General features: G+C 51.6%; 1 protein-coding gene and 1 long non-coding RNA gene across 8 annotated transcripts; one reads left to right on the plus strand and one right to left on the minus strand.

The window, feature by feature from the left end:
• On the plus strand, positions 1-19,669 carry LOC129211781 (G-protein coupled receptor 83-like). 7 transcript variants are annotated; one of them, XR_008578972.1, is made up of 5 exons: positions 1-6,111; positions 7,871-7,996; positions 10,066-10,199; positions 10,742-14,405; positions 19,516-19,669. XR_008578972.1 is itself a non-coding variant. In XM_054839413.1 (5 exons), the coding sequence occupies exons 2-5, from the start codon at positions 5,683-5,685 to the stop codon at positions 11,364-11,366; spliced, it is 1,314 nt and encodes a 437-aa protein (XP_054695388.1). In that variant the 5' UTR covers positions 1-3,850; positions 4,749-5,682; the 3' UTR covers positions 11,367-16,624. The 7 variants fall into 7 exon arrangements, 6 of the variants coding, with proteins under 6 accessions (XP_054695388.1, XP_054695387.1, XP_054695385.1 ...); XM_054839413.1 differs by lacking the exon at positions 19,516-19,669 and having other exon boundaries at positions 1-3,850; positions 4,749-6,111; positions 10,742-16,624; XM_054839412.1 differs by lacking the exon at positions 19,516-19,669 and having other exon boundaries at positions 1-3,510; positions 4,749-6,111; positions 10,742-16,624.
• Positions 19,474-21,067, minus strand: LOC129211782 (uncharacterized). The gene is made up of 2 exons (XR_008578973.1): positions 20,882-21,067; positions 19,474-20,685 (listed from the first exon to the last, which is right to left on the minus strand). It is a non-coding gene; the product is annotated as an uncharacterized LOC129211782 (long non-coding RNA).
• Positions 21,068-23,728: the final 2,661 nt, after the last annotated feature.

Consider the following 23,728-nt stretch of genomic DNA (forward strand, 5'->3'; position numbering starts at 1 on the left):
TTTGGAGCGTGTTGTAATTCTCGGCAATGTGGAGGCAAAACCTGGTGAGAGAGCAGATGCAAATGAATGTGAAGGGAGCAGTTCATCTTTCCTGGGAGCTCAGCCGGGTGCGAGCCAGGACGTAACACCCGGCTCCGCTCAGCTCGTTGTTCGCACAATCAGAATCCCGTTTCAATTCAAGATAATTGGCTGGAATAGGGTTTGCTTTTCCTTTGGAGCTCGTTCTGTATAACGTGTTCTCTTCATAAAGGACTCTTCCCCATCTAAACCCATCGAGAAGCCTGGCAATAGAAGGAACTGGCAATTTCACAGGCATTTAAAGGTAGTGCAAAGAAACTCGTCCTTCCCCCTGTCACCCCTATTAGCCGGGAGGAAAGTTTTGCAGCGGATTTGCAGCGACTCAGCGTGAGCTCTTGGAGAAGGCTGTTCTGCAGTAAGTCCCCACCTTGGAGGGTCTTTTTCCCAAGTGGCCTGCTCGGTGTCCCGGAGGGAGTAAAGGGGCATAAGGATTTGGGGAAAGGAGTCTGTGCGCTCACACGCTGAGCTAGGGTTTGGCTTCTCCCGTTGGACAATCCCATAGTCGGAAGAGCAGGTCGCTGGGAGAGCTACAGGGCTTTACCTCCGGGTCGCTCCCTCCCTCAGACGTGGGGGCCCAAATGGCTCAACGGTCTTGAATCACTTTCCTTGGTTTTGCGGACATCCAAACTTTGAGTCGCAGGCCGATACCGACGGGCTGTCCCTGCATGTGAACGTCTCGTGCCGTGCCCGGGTCACGCTGAAGCTAGCAGAGTGCCAGGAGCATGAAAAGTGGGAGGGCAGAACTGTAGTCACTTATTTCGGTGTATTTAAGGGAGAATTAGTAAAAACAATGAGTAAACACCTTTCACTCTAAGAGTGGGGGCTGAGAGAACATGAGCCAAAGGAGAAATACCGTAAGGGGTTGCCTACCAAAATTCTTTACTGCAGGTCGCTGATGTCAGAGAACAAAGTCGTTCACCTGCGACGCTTATTTGGTCTGAGCAGTCCTTGGTGCTGCTGGCACTGGCCGTGGGTAATGGCCCGTTACCGCAGGCGACGGCAGCCCTGAAGCGCGATGCTCTCCGTTCTCCTCTGCAGTTACAACCCTTTCCCTTCTCGAGAGCACCTCTCCTCCGGATTTTCTGACGTTGCTTGTTAGGCTGCCCTTCTCCGGGGCAGCGTTCCTCCGCCTGGAGAGGACGTGGCTCTGCGGGTCAGAGTCCACCTTCTCCACAGCCCCCGGCTCCAGACTGCCCGTCTGTAGTCCTGAGAGCCAGAGACGTTGCCAGCGGCTCCCTCGCCGATGCTAAACGATTGCAGAGCTTTAGTTCAGCGCCCACGTCGTTAAACGTGGCGTTAATTGGGTGCCGAGACGGTTTGGCAGGTGTCAGGTAGGGTGTGTGATCGTTTGCAGGTCGCACCTCCGGGGGTCCTGTTTGGGCCTGGATTTATTCCCTTTGACAAGAGACGCGGGGTGCTGCGCTTGGCGGAAGGGGCTTCCGCGTCTGGGCTGCACCGAATCGTTCAGTGTTCACAATGTGAAGGTCAAACTGCAGACTTACTAGACTCTCGAAACAAACCTTATCTGCACCAAACACGCCCGTCAGTTTTATTGCCATCAACCAGATATAGAATGAGTTGGTTGTCAGGGAATGCTTCTAATTTAAATGTTAGCAGCTGTTGTTATTTCAGAGTGGCGAATTTTATGATTTTGCCTAAAAGTCCGCTCTCAGTAAATTAAAACGTTTTGTAAAAGCTGGATTATATCTGCAACGGCGCTCTCGTGTCGAGGGGGGAATGCAAGAGAAAGCCTGTGGTGAGTAGTGGGGGTGAAGGAAGACACAGACAAAACTCGTGTTGCCAAGTGCTGTGGGCCGAGCAGATCTCTTCCTCCCCAGAAGCCAAACCTGCTTTTCCCTGCCGTCAGGCGCAGTCTACGGTAGGCTTTACTATTGTCATGACATTAAGCTGTTCTGCGCAGTAAACAATGCCTAAGTTAAATATATTTGTGATTTTTAATTGTTAGCATCTGTCTGAATTACGGAGCTGCTTTATTTAATCCATTACGGGTGTATCCTCTCCGTTACTGCTAAACATGGTTTATTTATTAAGTCTTAGTATCGTGTCCATGAAATGTCCTGCAAGAGTTCTGTGTCTGTTCATCCCACATTTTCTGCGTCACTAAAGCAGTACTAATCATCACAAATGAAGAGGAATACAGCGTCCTCAGTGCATTAAAGCAAATCTAAAAAAAGAAAAAGTTCCCAGATCATGGTTTTCAAGGACTGTCCAAACTCTTATTTATAACACAGCTTTTGAATGAAAGAAAAAAATTTAGGGGTTGATATACAGCTCTCGTTGCTGTTACTTATCAAAACCGTGTCTTCTCTGGGGAACAGGAATCTTTCAAATAGCTGCCTGATGCAAGAGGCACGCTGAATGGATTTTTCCTCATTTAGACTCGGGAATTTTAGTTGTTGAATTTCCTCCCTCTGGACAAGGCTCAAACACTGAAACTTCCCGTCTGCTCCAGCTGCTTTCATCTCTGAATGGCACAGCAGAGACAGTTTCTTTTTCAAGCCAGAAATCTCATTATTGCACCAGATGACTTCGGTTTAGGTTTTGCCGTAATTTGTGCTCCCCCTCCTTCCTGCGGCGCGGTCCCTCGCGGACCCCGGCCTGGGAGGACGGAGGATGCTCCTGGGGGCACGGCCGGTTTCCCTGCGGGTTGCTCTCTGGGTCTCCTTTGCGTCTTCTGAAGCAGAAACGGCTCAAAAGTGGGAGCAGCTTCGGAGCAGTGTTTTTCTTGAGCAGCTCTCACGACCTTTCCCTGCTGGTGGGAGACCTGTGCTCGGCACCAGCATCGGAGCTTGGGGAAGGACGGACCGAGACGCAGGCACGGAGCTGAAAAACGCACCCTTGGAGCATGACAGAAACTTCTGCCTTAGGAGAAATGTTTAACGTAATGGCCTCGTATTCGCAGTATTTCTCCCATGCCCTCTTATGAGGTCTTTACGTACCTCATAAATATGAATATAATTACCTGCAGGGACAATTTTATTCAGCCTGGCAAGCTCAGTGCTCCAGTAACGAACGCCCTTTCTTTACATCTTCGTGGGAGCAGACAGGAAGAAGCATTTTAATGCGTATACCTTCTAAGGCTGTGGTAACGCAGCCTGGGGAGAGAGACTCCATCGCTACGACGATTTGGCTCATCGCTAAGTACTGTTCAGGAACGAAGATGAATCATGTCTTTAGAAGCCATTTATTTAAAATGAGCTTAAATTAAGGTGCAAGAGTGAGCACCTTGACCCTGGACACTTTTACATACCGTGCAGTGAAACTGACTGCTGAATTACCGGATTTATCTTTCTCAGACAGGAAAAAGTCCCTGCAGGCAAGACCTGGAAAGGTACCATGAACCCACCAAGTCCAGTGGCTCATCTCTGCCTGCTGACTTGGCCTCCCCGAGCAACGGCAACTTTTTTTAAAGTAAGTGCTCTGATTCTTTGGTATTCAGATTTGCTAGGCTACCGACCAAACCACGATCCGAATTTTTATGGTACAGCTCTGATTTCTTTGGTCCTCAGCAACACTTAGTCTGCATTACATATATTCAGAACGTGAATCTTCACCTCAATTGAAATTTCAGCAGTTTGACATTTCTTTTTGACACAAAAAAGCACCAAAAAAAGAAAATGCTAAATAACCTCATGAAAATGAAAAATTTTCAAAAATTTTGTACTCAAGTAGTGTCAAAGTGAGAAAGCCAAAAATCTTCTACGGAAACAAAGGTTGACTGTGTGCAGTTCAGACGGATGCGTTTGAAAAGGTACGTTTCTCCCTTGCTTTCTCTGTCTGACTTGGAGGAGCCAGCACAAGCGTTCTGAGAGACGAACGCTGAAGTCTGCTGGAAGCAGCTCAGGATGTTTGTAAGTGGGTAATAACCGCAGCAAAACAGCACGCGATTGCTTAAGCGTTTGAACCTTTGACAGAATCGATCAGTTCTGCAAAGCACTGTAGCGTGAGCATAGCGTGCCTTTGGCACACGGGGCTTTGCACGGCAATCGGTTTATGCGTGCGCATCTAAATGCTGTTCTGCCAAGTCCTCCTTCGAATGCGCGGCACAGACGTGAGGGGGGACACTGGCAAACAAGCACCCTGTAACCACGCAGCGAAGGAGCTCGAGGATGAAGCCCTGCGTGTTTCCGCAGCCTCTGCAACGCCCCTGCGCTTGCCCGCCCCGGAGCCACGCGTGTCAGGGCATGCGTGTGTATGTGTACGCACACACGCAGGGGGGCTGTGGGGGTCTGGGGATGCTGAGGAAGGGCGGAGAGTGGCGTCTCTGGAGACACACAGGACAAACGCGCTCATGGCAAAAGACATCCTGTGCTGCCAAACGAATGCTGGGATGCCGACCCTGTCAGAAAAGGGAAGGTGACTTTTGCTCCAGGCCCCCACTTTTGCCCGTTCCCCCTCTGCCCGCCCCCGGCGCGGGGGGCCGCTGCGGGAGGGCAGCGCAGAAGGGCTCTCGCCTGTGAGGTTCTGAGCTTGGCGCCTGAGGCCGCTCTGCAAACGAGCGTGTCTGCAAAGCAGAAGGGATTTCCACCCATGTCGCTGCTGTTGGCTCCTGCTCTCCCCCCTCCTGGCTCAGTGCCGGAGGGCCGAGCTGTGGCAGGAGTCTCCCTGGCCACCCAGCAGCACCCTGAAACTTCTGTTCTTGTTTTCAGGTTGCGTTTTGCTTGTTAGACTGTCCTCTGTGCCGCAGGAGAGCGAGAAGGGGACGGTGCCAGGCACAAAGCCGGGGGCTCTCGGGAGGCAGAAATCCTCGGCTGCTCGCTGTCTGCTAAAACTCTGGAAGGGAGAGAAAGAAAGATGCTGCAAATTAGTAAAGGTGCTTCACCCCATGTAGCTGTTGTGCTGGGTACCCCGAGAGGAGGAGGAGGAGGAGAGGGGAGGCAGGGAAGATCAGGACACATCCGTTCTCTCTGTATTTTGCTGCTCTGCTAGATCTGCACATGTCAGACTCTCCCACCGTCTGTGCGTGTGCTTGCAGTGCACCTCAGGAGAAACTGGGAAGAGATACACTATTGGCTATTTCACATGCGGTGTGTCAGCCGGCAGGCTGTATATATCGCAGGGAAAGCAGGGACCGCTCAGCCTCTGAGCAAAGCTGCTTCAGTCTATAGCTCAGAGATGCTTTGAGGCTGGAAGGAAACGGGAAAGGCAGCCCTTGCTGGTTTGATTCTGACCAGCTCTGAAGCACTTGGGAAACAGAGACCTGATGGATGAAGGACTGATGGAAAACCCATAAAGCAGATTTCCAAGGAGAAGTTGCGGGAGAGAAGCAGAACGGTGTCCAAAAGGAAATATTCACTAGGATTTCTTCCTAGGTGCAGAGGGAAAGTGTTTGGGGATCTCTGATATTTCAGCATCCGAATCGGCTCCTGTATGTAGGACCTCTGGGACTGAAAAAGGACAGCAGCTGGAGCGTCCCTGGAGCAAAGCTCTCGTGTACCCAGCACAGGAAGAAGGACCCATTTATCAACTCTTTGATGCAGTTTGCAACCACGGGGCACATTTTTAAAATGCAAGCGTGCGCGTTCCCTCCGGCAACCGCTGACTTTAGCACCTGAGCTGCCTGGAAGGAGGGCAGAGAGGATCATGCAGCCTGGCCGGGCACACGGACAGCGCTGGAGCTTTGCTTCCCGAGCCATGAGCAGGCACACGTGGTTCCCTTTGCAGTACATCTCCAAGCCCTTCTGGAGAGCGGAGAATCGCAACGCGACCAACTTCTTCTCTGCGCTGTACGGCTTCCCTAACCAATCCTTCTTCCACACTGATTTGGACCTTGAGGACCTGGGGGACTTTGGCAGCGGGACCAAGTATGAGGGTGAGTCCCAGAGCCGGACGGTGAAGGCGCTGCTGATAGTAGCCTACTCCGTGATCATCTGCATCTCTCTCTTCGGCAACATCCTGGTGTGCCACGTGGTGATCAAGAACAAAAGGATGCACTCTGCCACCAGCCTCTTCATCGTCAACCTGGCCGTTGCCGACGTGATGATCACCATTCTGAACACCCCCTTCACGCTGGTGAGCATCCGCCTCGTCCGTGTTTTGCGGGTGTCTGTGTGCCTGGCAGCTGTGTGCACGTGTACTGAATGGGCCGGTAACAGGTTAATGGTTTCTTTTTGGCTCCCTCCCCTCTCCTTTTGCCTCCCTGTGCCCCCCCCCCCCGACACCCCCTCGCGTGCAGGCAGGGCTCGGTGACGTGTAAGACATAAAAAAATATTAAAAGAATGAGTTGGGAAGAATTAAACGGATTAATTTCTCGCCCCACTGTCACAATCTATAAGCAACGTGCAAACAGGACTCTCTGTATAGCTTTTCTGGTTCGAAAGCATCCCAAGTACCGCTTCAGTCCTTGCCCAGAGATGCCCGTAGTGGTGTTCTGCCTTCCAAAAGCAGTTCCTGAATTATCAGTCTGAATTCACCTTTTCTTAAACTGATCCTGTTCCGTTGGTGGGATTTCTCTGCCTTGCTCTGATGGGATTTGCATCCCGTAATCTGTTCAGGCAAAGGATAGTGCCCTCTTGTGTGTTTGACAGCAACAGTCGCACACGAGGCACAAGTAACGAAACCCCCGTAATCTCTCTTAGGAAAGAGCTTTACAGCAACTTCAGAGGAACAGCACATCGCTACACATTCAGTGACAGCGTCCTTGCTACTAGAGTGGTCTCTATATGGAAGCTAATTAGATTAACTGAAAACAGATTAGCTAGTCTTGACTAATTTTCTGTGCGGACAGATGTTTTGTAGTAAATGTGCTTTACTTCAAATTAGCTTGATCTGCTTCCAGATTGAGTTGCGTTAATTTGGAATAAATGTCGCGCTGTTAGGAATAACAAGGTAGCGAGACAACAACTGTTATCTGGAATAATCCCCTCTGCGGAAAAGCCACAATAAGCAGCGCCTCTCGGGGAACTCACAAGGAACGCCGTGCTGCCCTTGCCGCCGCGGTCTCGGGGAGGCTTCGACCCCCCCGCCTCCCCCGTCCCCGTCGGCTGGATTTCACGCGCCCGTGGAGAGGGCTCCCGTACCCGCAGAGCTCAGATCGGGGAGGAAGGCAACCCAGCCCGTGGAGTGCGAGTTGCTTTTTCACGCGCAGGGTAGCGTTTCCCACTCTGCGTAACCTAACTGACGCCTCTGAAATTCCTGTCGGCGCATCTCACGCGACGTGACAAGAGGGGAGTCGGGCTTAGGGATCAGCGTGCGAGCAAGACCCTGGCGCCCAGCTCCACGTCCTGCCTGTGAGCGTGGCTGGTGGCTGCACACCCCAGGAGGGTGCGGACGCAGGGCAGGTAGGCAGGGGTGCTCCGCAGATGGCAGCCCCTAACCCAGAGGTGTTATCTCGCTACTTCAGTGCCCTCAGTGGTATCTTCTTCCGTGAAATTATCTCACTAAGTTTTGAACCCATGCAAATTTCAGCATCTGCAAATTCAAACGTGCAACTGTTTTTAAGGAGGCAAGCTACTGATTTTCCCTGCGGAGCCTCATCAAGGAGTCGAGCAAAGATTTCCTTACGCGTTCCAGAAGGGCCACGTTACGTGCATACATGCGCACGCAAACACGCGCTACTCAGGAGGGTTTGTTTCCGCAGTATAACAAATCTCACCTCTCTTTCAGAGCCTCTTGCACAGTCACTGTTTCCACAGAAAACTGAGTATAATGCACCTACAAAACATAAGGAAACGATATTAAAGCATTTCTTCCTTACCATGCTCTGGGGAAGCCTATGTGCTACTCTTCAGACAACGGACACTGTTTTAATCCAATTTTCTCTGTCCTTCAGGTGCGGTTTGTAAGCAGTACCTGGGTTTTTGGAAAGCTGATGTGTCACATCAGCCGGTTTGTTCAGTACTGCTCCGTGCATGTGTCTGTGCTGACCCTTGCTGCCATCGCTCTGGATCGGCATCAGGTATGTGACACACGGCACCGCTGCATTTGCTAGAAAATAAGGAGCTAAGTACATAGTTTTTTTTCCCCTTCAAATCCCAGTACCGGGAAATCTGCATTGTCTTGGGAATCAAGGAACGGAGGGGAGGATTCTAGCTTTCAGGGCGGTGCGCTAAGATCCACGGGTTTTTTTGCCGCGAGGGTGATGAAACGCTGGAACAGGCTGCCCAGAGAGGTTGTGGGGTCTCTGTCCTTGGAGGTGCCCAAAACCCAGCCCGAAAGAGGCCTGGCAGCCTGCGCCAGCTGGCCCCGCTTTGCACGGGGAGCGGGACTAGATGATCTCCGGGGGTCCCTGCCCACCTCGGCCACTCTGTGGAGCATGGCAGGAACGCATGCTGAAGTTCAAACCCCAGCGAGCCAGTGCATTATCTCAGCATTTATTTATGAAGAGTCTTAACAGCTTTTAGGCTCCTCTCATTATTTTGGGATGCCTAAGACTGGAAGTAGTGAGAACTATGTTGGCACGTTCAGTCCAAGGTAAGAAATTCTCCTCTCCTCCTCCTACCCTGATACTTTTTTTGCAAATACCAACCAGGAAAACCTTACAGGTCAAGCGATGAGTGCAAACCGAAGGGTTTCCTTGCAGTATAATGCAGTCTGGATTTTTTGCTTCAGCTGACAAACGCTGTGCACTGGCAGAGCAGATCCTGCAAGGTGCGCTCGCAGGCAGACTGTATTCTTCTTGCAGTGCTGGAGTCACAGAAACGGTTGCTACTGAAGAGCAATTTCACGTGATAAATGACACGGCTAGATGAAGTGCAAAACAAGAACGGGTTCCACTCTGATCATCTGGGATGTGCTCCATCTGGTGTCAGAAAATTACAGTGACTGCCAGAGCATAGATCATCCATTTCTGTCTTTTTTACCACAAAAAGTTTGGTAGCCTGCCCATTCTATGTGCAACACTGCAGCTCTTGAAAGCAAAGCGTTTTGATAACGATAGATTTTAATTGGTAGATTCTGGGTTGATTGCAAGGCATGGCAAAGAAGTGTTTGTTTAATTAGGGGCAAACACAATAACTGCCTTTAAATCCAGTGGAGTAGGTTCCTCAGAACTGGAATTAGCTAGTATGGCCCAAGGAGGTAAAAATAGAAGTAAGGAGATGTCACTGAGCATACAGAAATCAACACTTGCCTCTAAAAATATTGCTAGTCCTGAGAGGTACCGGAGCAGACAGATGCTCCAGGGGAGCTGTAGAAGCTTGATTAAGTAGATATTTATAATGAGACTAGAAAAGGCATGCATAAAATACCAAAGACTTCATCAGCCAAGAGATCATTTGGATGACATGATAGATCTATTTTTAATTATTCTTTCACTGCCTAATATAATCATCCATAGTGCATGTAGCTCAACAGATATCTAACCATCATGATCTCTGAAGTCAAGCCGATGGTGACACTGAGCGTGTTTCTCCGCTCCGGGCGCTGGGCCAGCAGTAACACTTCATGCTTGCACAACTCCTTGCGTTTTACGGCCCTTTATGCTCTCTGCGGTCCTGCACGATGAGTCTTTCCTTTCTGCCTTTTAACACTGGAGGGACGGAGAGCTGCTGCAGAGCTTGGAACTGCAACGTGAGGCTCAAGGAGTGACCAAGACATCGTCAGACAGAGTAGCCCTCCTCAGCAGCAAGCACACATGGAGCACACCGTGCGGTAGCCAGCACTGCACGGGGTAACCCGTGAATACAGGAGAACACACGTCAGGGTTGTTAGGGCTGCGCTGGCCAAGGGTGACATTCAGTCGTGGTTCTCAAGCACCTCGCCACACTGTCCTGCGAGTCCACCAAGTGCCAGACGCGGTGAGCCCCGTGGCTGCCGTCTCTATTGTGCCACACTTAACGTCCGTGCCGAGCGTTCCTTGCTGTCCCGGAAAGCACGCACGCTGTTTCTTCTTACTCAGTGATCAGTGTGAAATGCTTGCTCCTGGACACGGACAAAGCAAAGATGCGTTCTTTCTCTCTAAAGCTTGCAGTGTGTTTTTGTCAGTTGAAGGCACTGTAAATCCTCAGGACTGGTTGTTCTCCGCAGGTTATCATGCACCCCCTCAAGCCGCGCATGTCCATGGTGAAAGGAGGGATTTGCATCATTATCATCTGGGTCATGGCCAGCTGCTTCTCACTGCCTCATGCCATTTATCAGACTTTGACAAGATTTTATATCGGGTAAGACATTGACACTCTGCTTTTTTTCTTTCTTTTTTTTTTTTTTTAATATGACATATGCAGCTTAATCAAAGCCCCACAGATTCTAAGGCACACATCTCTCAATCTGTGTTATTAACAAAGAAAGTATGGTGAAACAGAGAAGTCTTCCTTCTCTTTGACCAGGCGGTGTGTTCCTCATGAAAGGACAATGACAATCAACGGCGTTGCTTTCAGACTTTTTGTTAGCTGGCTTTGCCTCAGAGATTCAGCCCTGTAGTTTCAGACGGGCACAGAAGAGAGGTGGTGCTCACCGTTAGAGGGCACAGGTGTCAATATGGATTATTTTTTTCTTTTTCTGGGAATGTGTTAGCATATCTTCACTGGGGCCAAAGGTCAAACTTAAAGCAAGCTTTTCCACTGAAAGTGGCACTTGCCCATGTTACTGAATGAGTTCCGCTGTCTGTACCCGTACTGAAACTAAGAACGTCGGATGTTTGTCCTCCAGGTATTGTGCGCATCTGGTTGTGGAACTGACAGTGCTTTCTCTCTTTGATCTTCAGAAACAGAACGATACGAATGGTTTGTCTCCCCAGCTTCCCTCCTCCTGCTGATCTTTTCTGGAAGTATTTGGACTTGACTACTTTTGTTCTCTTATATGTCCTGCCCTTGCTTGTGATCTCCATCACGTATACCATGGTGGCCAAGAAGCTCTGGCTGAGAAATGCCATCGGGGACCTCACCATGGAGCAATACTACGCCCATCAACGGAAAAAGAAGATGACGTTGAAGATGCTGATGGTGGTGGTGATCGTGTTTGCAGTATGCTGGTTCCCGCTGAACTGCTACGTGGTGTTGATCTCCTGTAGGGCCATCCACAGTAGCAACGCTCTGTACTTTGCTTTTCACTGGTTTGCCATGAGCAGCACTTGCTACAACCCCTTCATTTACTGTTGGCTGAATGAGAGCTTTAGATCTGAGTTGAAGTCCTTGCTGTGCGCGTGCCGGCGAAGGAGTGCAGCCCAGGGTCACGCTCTGCAGGACATCTCCCCCCCTTTCAGGCACGCCTGGGTTGAGAACTGCCATTATAAAAGAGGCAACGCCTGCCAGAAGGCCAGGGCATCCTCCCAGAGGAACTCTGCAAAGACAGACATATCCAGCGTTCAGCCAATTGTGGCAGAAAGCTAAACCCTTCACCCGATGGCCAGGCAGCGTCGTGTCATAACTGCAGAATCACGGGGAAAAATCAAGTTGGAAAGGACTGCTGGGGACCATCCAGTCCAACCTTCCGCCCAGAGCGAGCTAACCTCAACGTCCGACTGGGCTGTTCAGGACCTGGTCCCGTCAGGCTTTCAAACACCTCCGGGGATGGCCTGCCCACACGCCGGCTCCAGAGCGAGGGGTGCCAAGTGAATTTTTCATCAGAACGGTCAGCAACAATGAAGCGAATTCTTTAACAGCACAGAAAATCTTTCATAGCCTAAGAAAATAGCGGGAACCAACACTGATTGTACACGCGCCAGCTGATGCATGCTGTTTTAAAGCACGTGGCTGTTTATGCATATAGAAACACTGTATTGATTCCTTCTTTTTATTTATTCGTAATTTGCTCAAATTTATACCCGCGACGGCTCAGCCGCTTACTCTGCTGTCGCAGAAACGCCGCAGCTCTGCCCGTCCCCCTCTCTGCGACCCAGCCCGGCGGACGGCTGCGCGTGCCGCTGGAGGGGGAGACGCCTCAAAAACCACAGCGGGAACACGGCTGGGAAGCAGGACAGCAAAACTCACTCCCTTTTGGCAGGTGTTCTTCTGTCAGTGGCTCGTTTTGTTCTGTAAGGATTACCAGCGGTCACCGTAAAGCACCGCTTGTACCGCGGTCACGAAAGAAATGACGCGAGCGAGCTTGTTCTAAAGCGCTGGCTGGCTGAGGAGTCGCCCCTTCCCTAAAGCGGATACCGCCCGCCATCTCGCTAAGGACTGAACTCACGCCCGCGCCCCACCGGCCCCTCAATAAGTAGCAAAGGTTCCGGAGGAATTTTTCTTTTTGGCACTTTCTACCGTGTTTCTTTTTTGGTGTATTTCCATTTTCTACATAGGAGATATTAAATTGGAAGTCAGATTTTGGCAGTCAAAATCATTTTACTGGAGACACCGGTTTGAGTCTGATATCGTGACGGCCGTGTCTGCTGGCCCCAGCAAGTTAAGCTGGTTGACTTCAGGGCAGCTCCCCAGGCGGGGTGACAACGGCCCGTTGGGCACATTCGGAAGAGGCCGTCAGGGACTGATGGACTTTGGAGACCGACCCCCCGCTCCGTCCCTCCCCTTCCAAACCAGGGGCGGCCAGTTGGCAGGCCAGGGCTGGGAACTGGGCTGTGACTGGGAGCACTGGGAGCGCAGGCTCGCTGTGGGCAAGCAAACTGGGGGTCTCGCTCCGCGTGTGAGGGAGGGTGGACGGCAGACTCGCATAAGGGCTGGAGGGTCCACACAAATATGCTACGCAAATACGGCTCGTTACCAATTCCATGAAAACCTTCACGGTTAAGCATAAAAGCCGTATGCAGGCACTCAGAGGTGATGAAGTCGGAATTGCCTTGCCAGGATGTTTGTACAAGAGGGGGGTTGGCCAGTAGGTACCTGTTCCGCTGATGTATGTAGGGCTCCGTTACAGTCTCTGGGCTTTCCATCAAGAATGTCTCGCATCATTATATTTCCTAAGAAAACTGTATATTGCTGTGTTTTAATGTCGTTAATCGATGTTTCTTTAGAGTAAAGTCTAAATTATTTTCAGTTTCAATAATATTTTATCTTTTGCCAGCCCTCACGAACTGTGTCCTTTGTGGCGTGCGTGTCTGTCCGTCTGTCCTGGCGTCAACCGGCCGGGCAGCGGCTGAACGGGGCGCCCAGCTTTGCCTGAGGTGGAGCCCGCCTCGTAGCTCTGAGAGTCGGGAACAGATCTGCAGCTTTTAAAACCAAAAGGCAGGAGACAGGGAAAGTTGGCACAGGATGAAAGAGTTCATTTGTAGACCTTTATACGCTCCCCCGCTCAATAAAACTGAGCGTCTGCTAACGTGCCACAGCCATTGCCTCAAATACTGATACTTGCGTTCCCGCTGCTCTTGGTGGTGATCGAGGGCTTTCGGCAGCGTTTATCCCGTTCTGCGCAGCAGCTCCCCATCCGTAACGAAATAGCTGAGATTCCTCGGCACGTGGGCACGCGTGGGCACGCGGGTGTGCGGTGCCTGGACAGCCGGTGCAGGCAGCTGCCGGGCTGCCGGGTCACGGTGGGAGCCAGCCCCGGCATTTCGGAGCTGGATTTGGATCAGCAGTGAGAAATATCAAGTGGGAGCATGTGGCCAACTTCAGACTAACGGCTGTGAAAACTCACCCAAGTCGCATTTTTCTCTTCCTCGGAAAGAATAACCGGTTTCCTTATTTGTGCCGTTCGGTGCTGGCCCTGCCTTCGTGGTTGTGAAGGATTTAGCCTTAAAAGGCAGCGAAAGCAAAATGAAATCGAGATACTTGGATAGGTACGAAAACCTTGACGTGTGACCTGAGAGTGTATTTGCATCTAAAAAAAAGCAGCTGTGAAGCTGAGGAAAGGGAAGTGTCGCACAAACCTTGCTTCTTCCTGAGATAATTGTGGGAAGGGGAGAGGACAGAAGGACGCCAGCGAGGAGCAGAGACCTCACGTGGCTTGAGATACTGCAAATCACCCCGGCGTTTCCGTGCGGCGCTCCACGTAAATGCTCCCCTCTCACAAGCGGTGATCGCTCGTCCCCACCACGCGTCTGCGGGAATTACTCTGCGGAAGGATGTGCTCAGGGTAGGAACTCGAATTAGCAAAATCTCTTCAGAGAACAAGCGCCCAAGACTCGGGTGTCTTCTCTGATTCACCTACAAGAAATGTGTTTAACAGACTTGCTCCTGTGGGCTTTATCGTGTGAGCATTTACTTTGTTCAGACTAATAAAGAAGCGTAAGTGGAGGTCTGAATGGAGCTGGCACAGTGGAGGCAGACATCCGAGTCTTTCATTTTATGTTACAAGTAAATAACAGCATAAACCTGATATTACTACTAAGTTGGGGGTTTTTACTATCTGGAAAACTTGGAATTCATACCACTGCAACTGGCATTTCCACAATGTAACTGTCTGGAGGGTTTCTACAAACAAGATGTCTCTTGCTAGGAAAACAAACAAACCGCAAACCCAAATACGACATTGTTAAGGTGAGTAAGTTAATGAAACGTTTTCTCATTCAGATGTTGGAAAAATGCAAGGAAATTAAATAACGCAGTTTACAGGTATTTCCCAACGTGCTCCCCGAGAACTGCTAGAACTCATTACTCTGGGGCAAATAAACCGGAGTCTGTTCTTGCTACTCATCTTTTCCACACGACAGCAAGCCGGGTCTGGCTTCCTTCAGCCGTTGCACGGCGAGATGCACGGTGCACACCAAGGTCAGATCCACCGTCTGCCTGTGTGCCAGCGGCGGGCGTGCAGAGACGTCCCTCACCCGGCACGGTCTCTCTAAGGGACCGCTTGCTCTCGGATGGAAAACCGATGGTGGTTCCCTAACTGCACATCCCGTGGTGATCCTTCTGCAAACAGCACTTTCTTCAGTAAGAGTCTGCAGTCTGGCGATGTTGAGCTGCCTTTAAAAAATATCATTTCCTTGAGGTGATTGTCAAAAGCTTACGTTTTTGTAAAAGTGTGGCAAACTTTGCCATCGTTATGTGCAACCTTCTGCTGGATGCTCTTGCTTTGATATGAGCTCTGTTAAAATTTCCATATGGTTGTAATACAAGAATATTTGATTCACCAATGTTTTTGGGGGCTGATAACAGTCAAATAAAATATCTGGTTTAGGACTATCTCTCTCCTGCGGGCTTTGTGTAACTTTTTGAAAGGGAGATGTTCCCTCTTACAAGCGGGTTAACAGGAAGGCATAGACTGCTGGTCCTGACAGCCTCAAAACCGTGACCAAGACTTCTGTCTGCATGTGTTTTGGCATCTTTCAGCATGAAAAGCCCTTTGTAAAACGCAGAGCTATGATTACCCAGATGAGGAGTCAGCCGTGGACATGTGCCGACTGTAAATGTCATTTCATTCCCGTGAATTTCTTGCAGCTCCGTGCAGTAAGTAGCTGGTCTCGGCAGCACTTCTCTTCACCTGAGCTCCTCAATCCGGCCAGGAGCATGGACACGTCTAACTTGAATTTAATTCTTATTCTCCAATAAACGCTTCCATGAGCGGAAGCACAGCCCGGTTTCTTGTGCATTTCTCCCAAGTGCTCCTCAGGGATCTGCAGCCATCGCACGGGTCCCCTTCCCCTCGCTGGGGACCTGCTCTCTCCCTCGCCTGCCACCAAGCAAACGGGGGAGGAACCGGCACCGCGGAGGCTGCTACGTCTCTGTCAGTTTTTGTGAAAGTGGTTAACGAAGTCATATTCGTTTGAGAGGAACTGCTTGGTAACGACACATGCAGCGTGACTGTGCAAGACCTGGTCTCTTTGAGCAGAGCTGGAAGTCCCAGGCAGGTAGCCTGGTTATCGAAGCTGCTACAGCCGTTCCCAGCTCCACACCTACTGGAAAAAAGCAATATGCCAAGTACAGAGCGCCCTACATCTATATTAAAATAACCCTTCAGTGTTCAAAGAATTAAAATCACGCAACTATACCAAAAGAAAAGAACATACTATTGTCGTCTCTGAAGAGCCATTTTTATATCTCTCCTTTTGAAGGAACTTCACAAGCAGAATAATGCACTTGCAGCTGCGAATCGTTTAACCACCTCTAATCAGCATCATGCTGCTCCAGCAGGGTCAGAAGGCTCCCTTCCTGAGAGGGATCTGATGCACGCAAATACTTTATGTCACTGAATGCAGCGAGGGGAATACAGACACCCAGCGCGGAGGCCACGCAGTACCTCAGCCAAGGTGTTTTGTCCCGCTGTTTGTGCTGGCAGGCGGTGCAGGCAGAATAAGAACCAGTCCCTTTCTGTATGACCTTGGGGCAAAACCCTTTTAGAAAGAGCCGATGCAGCACAAACACAGGAAGGTGCCCAGGAGACACAGGGCAGCACAGCTCGCCCCAGCCCGCCCGGCACGGAGGATGCCGGACACCGAAGGAGCCGAGCCGGGGAGCGGGCAGAGCGCCCGGGGCAGCGTCCTGCAGCCCGCGCTGCCCACACCTTCAGCCAGGGCCGGGCAGCGAACAGGGAAACCAGCTTTCCCTCCACTCCACTCGCCCCAGGCCAGCACAGCAGGGGAAGAAGCAAATGTCTTTGGTTTAGGCTGAAAGTAATGGTTGCCATCCCGGATACTGACCTGCGTGCCTGGGCTGTGCCTCAATATTTTATAGCATCTGACAGAGGTTTAACAGCATATGATGGTGTGAAATGTGCTGTGAAACCAGAGCAAGACCTCTGTAAAAGGGGTTCCGTGATTTTTTTTTTTTTCCCCCCCACTTGGAAATAAAAGATATGCTCTTAGGAACATCGCTCACGAGAGAATGATATTGCCATGCGGCACGACAGAAACACCTGCCATTCTGTGCAACGCAGGTGAAGCAAGCTTGGCACTAAATAACTTATTCTATTATATGGAACTGCCTTCTGTATGTGCATATAGCCTGTGCCATGTCACATAAAGCTGCAGAAACAACCTTATTTTCTATACAATACTTGAACAAAAAAAAAATCAGAGGTCTAAAAATGACATTGCTTCACGTGGATGTTTTTTCCTCCTCTAGCAAAAGCTAAACACGGCAAAAGCTGTTTCTTTTCCTTCCTCCGTAACCGGACTCAAAGGAATTCAGTGGAAAAGCCCTCACTGATTTCAGGCAGCTCTGCACGGAGTGTCTGGCACAGAGGAAAATGTGTTTGCTCTGTGAGCTGCCGCCAGCGCGGGAGGGAACGAGCGCTGGAGCAGGAGGGAACGGTGGAGTAGGAGGGAACGGTGGAGCAGGAGGGAACGGTGGAGCAGGAGGGAACGGTGGAGCAGGAGGGAACGGTGGAGCAGGAGGGAATGGTGGAGCAGGAGGGAACGGTGGAGCAGGAGGGAACGGTGGAGCAGGAGGGAACGGTGGAGCAGGAGGGAACGGTGGAGTAGGAGGGAACGGTGGAGCAGGAGGGAATGGTGGAGCAGGAGGGAACGGTGGAGTAGGAGGGAACGGTGGAGCAGGAGGTAACGGTGGAGCAGGAGGTAACGGTGGAGCAGGAGGGAACGGTGGAGCAGGAGGTAACGGTGGAGCAGGAGGGAACGGTGGAGCAGGAGGGAACGGTGGAGCAGGAGGGAACGGTGGAGCAGGAGGGAATGGTGGAGTAGGAGGGAACGGTGGAGTAGGAGGGAACGGTGGAGCAGGAGGGAACGGTGGAGCAGGAGGGAATGGTGGAGTAGGAGGGAACGGTGGAGCAGGAGGTAACGGTGGAGCAGGAGGGAGCGGTGGAGCAGGAGGGAACGGTGGAGCAGGAGGGAACGGTGGAGCAGGAGGGAACGGTGGAGCAGGAGGGAGCGGTGGAGCAGGAGTCCTCACATTCTGCTGGTGCAGGATGCAGTGCCACAGGCTGGGGGGGAATGAGTCACATCCTGAGCTATTAGAACGGCACCAGTTAATTGGGTTCGCTTCCCAGCACCACTAAAGCACAACGCATTGTGGCTCTCTCCTAACCAAGACCATGTGCCTTTATTTTGAAAAGCAGGGAGATGTAGAAAGAGAGGGGTATACGTGTAAGAGAGAGGAAGGGGGAAATGCATCCGCTCGTTGTAGGGTCACTCTCGTTTTGTCTTCAGCTGTGGTAAGAGGAAATCCGAAGATTCACTTGTGAAGCTCTCTGCCTCCCAAACACATTGCTATAGACGGGTCAGACTGGCAACTTAAATTTAGACGCAGTTTAGGATTATTGCTATTACTAAATAATCCAGTGCTAATTGTGCAGGACATAAGCTTGCCAGCGGAGTAATTATTAGCTAACTGTGTAATTATTAAGCTGGTAAAACTAATAGCAACTTTACTGCTGCCGTGGACTTTGTCCATTTTTTGAATTTTTGATCACTGACTCAGATTCAAGAATTGCTCCTTGCTGGTGATTTTTTCGTTACAAGAAAGGCGTTAACTCTCACGCCGCCATTATTTGCGCAGAGATCCGTGTCCAGTAGGGTGAGGAAGAGTGGGCCTGACATTATACACAGCAAAATGAGAAGTCATTCCGTTTTGCCTAGGAGAACAAAATTCTCAGTGGAAAATCCTCATCTGTGGTATCTGTGCTGACCCTTAGACCGTTCCTAATTAATTTGCATGTTTAAAATTCTCCTAACAAGAAGCGGACAGGAGTAAATGAGATTTGTATTGACATGCATCTCATAGAAATCTGGTGTAAAGCGGTCCCACCGATCGCTTAAAATCCCACAGGCTGTTTATCGGCAGGGTGCTGTTCCTGGGTGTGCCGCCACAAAGAGCCATGCGGAAGCTGGAAGCGTCTTCAAACAGACGTGAGACGCTGCAAGGAGAGGTGTGATGGAGAGCCCCGAGGGGACCGAGCTGCCGGCAGCTGGTGAAAGGTCTGAGGACCGGGAGGACGGCACGCAACACATGCTACGTTATTTCTCGTCTCTCACCCGCTGTAAATCCAAAGGCCGGGGAGATCGGAGTCTATTCAGCTGGAATGTGTCCCACTGAGGTCCTGACGTTGTTGAAAGTCTTGTAATTCTTTTTAAGATTAGCATTACACTGCTTATTTATTTTACTTTTACAACGGCACTTTACTGTTTCAGCTGACACCTCTGTTCATTTGCTAAACCGCAGAGGTTTGTTTCTCTTGTGGTTTGCTTTGCTTTAGTCCAGAGAAGACGTCAGTGAGGTATGAGACAGACTTTTCAGGTGAGAAAGACTGATTGCCCCCATGTCCGCCAATCCAAACTTACTGACCGACCTGCAGGAACCCGGCAGCAACTTCTGTGGGTTTTGCCTTGCCGATTCAAAGCTCACTTAGCACCTTATTTCCCAAAGGAAGTTTTACATTAAATAAACGTGAAAATATAGCAGGGCTCATCCACCTAAGAGTCTCCATGAAACCCATAGCTGAGATACTAATAATTAAGAGCCACCGAGAAGCAAAACAGCCAGCATCTGTAAACGGAGTAACGAGTTTCAGGATGTTCCCAGCAATACTGTACATTTATTGGACTCCTACTAGGGAATCCTATTAATAAAGTTTTCTTGTTGCATGCTGAGAGAGAAAGAAGCTGCTTTCTTCTTTTTCCATTATTCCTACTTCAGACAAATGTTTGCGTTACAGTTTAACTTTTCAACTTGGTCCAAATGTTTTATTTGTTTTTAGGGTGGAGAAAAACCCCTGGAGCATCCGGGGCTGTGAATGACTCAGCAGGGAAGAGCGCGGGTCCCTCTTGGGTGTCCGGCTTCACGCGTGGCACCCACCCACAGTTGTGCTGAGTGTGTCAGAGCAGCGTCGCAACGAGAAAGAGCAAAAAGCGTCAGAGGCAAGGAGGTAATAAAAAAGTTGTTCCATGAAATCATATTTGCGTTTAAAGCGCATAGAGTCCAGAGGGGAGGAAAAATGCTCTGAGGATCAGATCAAAGTGGCTTTGAGAACTCGCCGTTAATGAAAAAGCGTCCAAGATTCTCGTTATTCCTGTAGCTTCCTGCTCGGGTTCAAGTCTCTTGCAGTAAATGCCAGTTGCGGCTCTTGCAGAAGCGAAGGGAATCGGGGTCCAGCCCTGGAAGTCTTTGTGGTGTGGGGTGGGCTGCCTGCAGGACAGGGCGTTGCGGTCCCCACCTGCGCTCTCTGCATCGGGGCGGTCTTTGCCGTGGGGGGGATTTCACAACCTGCGCCCATCCCACCTTCCAGCATCTGTGGACGCTGAGCCACAGCTACGGGCTAGGGCCAGAGATGCTTTTTAAACAGAGGAGCAAGGCCTGGAATAATATTTACACCTCCCACTTTGCTGCAGCTGCTGGAAGTGCTCTCAGTGACAGGGAGCTGAGGACCCAACCATCAGCGCTTGCTTTCCTCTGCTCTCTCCCCACAGATACCGAAGGGATGTGCGGCTGGCTCCGGCATTGCCCCAGATCCGGTGGGCTTCACGACGCACGTGCTGTAAGCGCTGCAATAACGCGACGCCTGCCTCGCCTGCCACCGGCATCGCCAGGAGGAACTTCGAGTCGTGCAGCTGCAGCCCGTGGCCGGCAGGGCCGGGGGCATGGGGATGGCTGGCAAGAAGAAACAAGGAGGTTGGAGGAGAGGAGTTTCCTCGGGTAAAGAATGAGTACGTCAGGGGATAATAGCTTGCCTGGATTTCTGCAGTACGAGGGGCAGATTTCTGGTAATTCTGCGAACAAATTTAGAATTAGCTCTGATCCCAACACAGGATAACCTTAAACTGTGGGCTGCCTGGTCTCTTCCAGTGTGTTGCTTTGAAAGCTGTTGCAAGAGCTGCACTTAAACTGACCGTATTTTCTTCACCAGCATGTATTATTGATTGTCATTCCTCTTATTTTTCAAGAGAGGAAAGAGCAAGAGGAGAGTAAAGAAAACATACACACAAAATGAGGAAAGCAACAGAGGTTGGCAACTCCATCCCGAGGTGGTCACCGACCCCACTGCTTTTCCCCAGCACCTTCTCGCGTTTCCCATTGATGGGGTGACTTGTGAAATGCCGCTTGAAGTTGTCCGTGCTCCTACTCACCGTCTCTTTAAAGTCCTGGCCCACCTTCCCCGTCAGCTCCAGAACCCCCTGAATGGATGGAGGATGAAGCCCCAGCACAGAGCGGCATCGCCCGCGGAGGGGAGGGACCCCCAGCAGGAAGCGCTCGTGGTTTCGGCTGGGAGGGGAGAGGCAGCGGCTCCCACAGTGCCGGAACCGGGGCAAACGCCTTGGCACAGCTCCCTCGTCCCCGCCGAGACCAGCCTCACTGCTGCCACTGCCCCTCGTCCCGTCCCATCCCATCCCATCCTGCCCCATCCCATTCCCATACCCATCTGATCCCTATCCCATCCCATCCCCATCCCCATCCCCATCCCATCCTGCCCCATCCCATTCCCATACCCATCTGATCCCTATCCCATCCCCATCTCCATCCCCATCCCATCCCATCCCCATCCCATCCCCATCCCATCCCATCCCCATCCCATCCCCATCCCCATCCCATCCCCATCCCATCCCCATCTCTATCCCATCCCATCCCCATCCCATCCCCATCCCATCCCCATCCCATCCCCTCCCATCCCCATTCCATCCCCATCCCAATCCCACCCCACCCCATCCCATCCCATCCCCATCCCCATCCCATCCCCATCCCCATCCCATCCCCATCCCATCCCCATCCCCATCCCATCCCCATCCCATCCCCATCCCATCCCATCCCATTCCCATCCCCATCCCATTCCCATCCCATCCCCATCCCATCCCATCCCCATCCCATCCCATCCCATTCCCATCCCATTCCCATCCCATTCCCATCCCCATCCCATCCCCATCCCCATCCCATCCCATCCCCATCCCATCCCCATCTCTATCCCATCCCATCCCCATCCCATCCCCATCCCATCCCCATCCCATCCCCTCCCATCCCCATTCCATCCCCATCCCAATCCCACCCCACCCCATCCCATCCCATCCCCATCCCCATCCCATCCCCATCCCCATCCCATCCCCATCCCATCCCCATCCCCATCCCATCCCCATCCCATCCCCATCCCATCCCATCCCATTCCCATCCCCATCCCATCCCCATCCCATCCCCATCCCATCCCATCCCCATCCCATCCCCATCCCATCCCATCCCATTCCCATCCCCATCCCATCCCCATCCCATCCCCATCCCATCCCCATCCCATCCCATCCCCATCCCATCCCCATCCCATCCCCATCCCATCCCCATCCCATCCCATCCCATCCCATCCCCATCCCATCCCCATCCCATCCCCATCCCATCCCATCCCCATCTCTATCCCATCCCATCCCCATCCCATCCCCATCCCATCCCCATCCCATCCCCATCCCATCCCATCCCCATCCCATCCCATCCCCATCCCATCCCCATCCCATCCCCATCCCATCCCCATCCCATCCCCATCCCATTCCCATCCCATTCCCATCCCCATCCCCATCTCTATCCCATCCCATCCCCATCCCAATCCCACCCCACCCCATCCCATCCCCGTCCCCTCCCGCGGGAGGCGCCAGGGGGCGCTGCGGCACCGGCCCCTCGGCGGGACCGCGGGGGTTTCGGGCGCGCGGGGGTTTCGGGAGCGCGTGCCCGCCCGGTGCGGTGCCGGGGCCCAGCGCTTCCCCCGGGGGCTGCTCGCCCCCTGCCCCCGCCCCGCCCGGCAGCGCAAGCGGGTCCGGGCAAGAGCTCCGCGGCGCTGAAACCCGCCGCCTTCTTCCGTAACGGAACCTGCCCTCCCGGCTCTGCCTCCTGCCTGCTCCGGCGGCACCGAGAGCGATAGCTGCAGCCTGCTCGAGGCGGCGTTCGGCGGGGCATTGCTGGCTGAGGTCAGACGTGGGCGAGACTGAAGCAACATTGCAAAGTCAGGAGAAGTCAAAATAAATGTCAAGGCTTACATCTTCCACCTGGCAGCAGGATACGGAACCGAGAAGATGTTCAAATAGTTGACCTGGTGCAACCCCCGCCCGGGAGAAGTGGCCGATTGCTGCCTTCCCCCGAGGTGTCTGGTCCGAGAGCAAGGTGTGTCATACACTGGAAACCAGCCTGTCCTCCGAACAGTGACCCGAGATGGGCAACTTTGCTAATTTTCAAGCTGCTTTGGTACTGGAAAGTAGGATGAAGGCTATCATACACGCAGCCCTCTTAATAGACTGCTGGTTTTCGGTGGTGCTATAGCGGCATGAGTGAAGAGGGATTTCTCAGAGAATTTGAAAAATGATATCAAAATAAGTCGAGACTTGAGAAGTACAATGCAAACTTGGGCACTTATTTGGAGCATTTTAGTCATCTGCGACAGGAAATGAGATTATCGGTATACGACAAGAGTTTATCTCTGCATGTGCGTGCGTGTCCCTGGAAGTTCACCTGCAATTCCAGAAACCCGAGGTCCTGATAAACCAGACAACCAGCCTTTTTCAGGGATGTGCCTCAGTTTAAATCACTCGTTGCTAAGGCCGGTGCTATCGTTCTGGAGCTTTGCCTACCGCCTTGGCAGAGATCTCTTGGGCCTCAGACATAACATACATCTGAGGAGTGCTGTATCTAAGTTAAAAGAACACATTAAAATAAATAAGATAAGGTAGCCCAACCTCGAGCTCCTAATGCAGCCCAGCCGGATAACTACAGTGAGTCCTGAGTTCCCAGAAGTGACAGCACGGATCGGCAAAGGAAGCGGAGCAATTATGTTCAAAACACTTCACTGACAGATCTTAACCAGCCAGCCTGGCAGAGAGGACTTTGGCAGAGGCTTTTGTACTCACAACCATAAAGAACAATCAATAGAAAAGCTTAACTTCCTGGACCTATGCTGAATACCAAGTTAGCAAAAGAGTACCTCATTATTATACTACTTTTCACAAGGAAGC

This window comes from Grus americana, chromosome 12 (assembly GCF_028858705.1).
Source record: "Grus americana isolate bGruAme1 chromosome 12, bGruAme1.mat, whole genome shotgun sequence".
NCBI classification, from domain to species: domain Eukaryota; kingdom Metazoa; phylum Chordata; class Aves; order Gruiformes; family Gruidae; genus Grus; species Grus americana.